Raw genomic sequence first — 1144 nt, 5'->3', positions numbered from 1 at the left:
CGTGAACCCCGCCTACGAACTCCTCCCTCCAGCGCGGCTCCAACTCCAACGCCGGGCGACCAGGCAGCAGCCTCTAATCCGCCGCCCAAACCGGTGACGGTAGAAAAACTCAGTGGCCCCAGCAGTTTCGGCGCTGGCCAAATGGAAGTGTTTGTGTCGGCCGTGGTGTCGCCAAGCAAATTTTTTGTTCAACTCGTCGGGCCACAGTCTGCCGAGTTGGATGCCCTCGTCGACAGCATGACCGAGTACTACGGCCAGGCGCCGAATCGCGAACTGCACCGGATTCGCAAACCATACCTCGGCCAGATTGTGTCCGTCGAGTTTAACGCCGACAACAAGTGGTACCGGGCGGAAGTGAGCGCCATCCTACCGAACGAATACCATCCGGGCGAGATCGTACTGGACCTATACTTTGTCGATTATGGCGATAACCAGTACACCAATCCAACGGAAGTATACGAGTTGAGACCGGATTTTCTGGCGCTGCGATTTCAGGCGATTGAATGTTTTCTGGCAAAAGTGCATCCGGTGCATTCCAATCCGCTCAGCAACCCACTCGAGGATAACTGGGATACGCAGGCTACGGACAGATTTGAAGAGCTAGCACACGGTGAGGACCATTTCTACCGCGGGGGACCTCGATGTTGCTCAACTTGACTAAATATTTCATGTATTTCTCATGTTCCACAGTGGCTCGATGGAAGAAAATTGTTTCGAAAATAGTTACGTACCGAAAATCCAAAAGTTCTCAGCATGGCCGCGAAAGCTCCCCCGTACCGGGTGTGGAGCTGTTCGACACGGCATCGAATGGAACGGATCAAATCAACATAGCACACGAATTGGTGACCGCTGGTTTGGCCAAGTATGCGGCCAACGAATGTTCTGACGAACTCACGCGCAGTCAGCTGTTCCGGTTAGGCCTGGCCAGTGGTGGCGGCTCCCAGTCGTCCAGTGTCGATAAGCTTGAAGATGCCAGCGGCTCGAGTAGCACTTCCAATGCAACCGTCGTGTCGTTGAGCAAGCAGCAGCCTGTTTCTCACCAGCGCGTCTCCGTGTCTCACAACGATCCACCTAGGCTTGCCGATGCTAAAGGTCTGACCAATGGAACACACTAGACGACAGGAGTGTTGATAATTGGATATCT

At 54.1% G+C, this 1144-nt stretch overlaps 1 protein-coding gene across 1 annotated transcript; it reads left to right on the top strand.

The window, feature by feature from the left end:
- The first annotated feature begins 6 nt into the window (after nt 1-6).
- Nucleotides 7-1133, top strand: LOC128277248 (tudor and KH domain-containing protein homolog). Its single transcript, XM_053015691.1, has 2 exons — nt 7-610; nt 691-1133. The coding sequence occupies exons 1-2, from the start codon at nt 142-144 to the stop codon at nt 1113-1115; spliced, it is 894 nt and encodes a 297-aa protein (XP_052871651.1). The 5' UTR covers nt 7-141; the 3' UTR covers nt 1116-1133.
- Nucleotides 1134-1144: the final 11 nt, after the last annotated feature.

The sequence above is a fragment of the Anopheles cruzii genome, unplaced genomic scaffold (assembly GCF_943734635.1).
Source record: "Anopheles cruzii unplaced genomic scaffold, idAnoCruzAS_RS32_06 scaffold04964_ctg1, whole genome shotgun sequence".
NCBI classification, from domain to species: Eukaryota; Metazoa; Arthropoda; class Insecta; order Diptera; family Culicidae; genus Anopheles; species Anopheles cruzii.
This window is presented reverse-complemented; position numbering and strand designations above follow the sequence as displayed.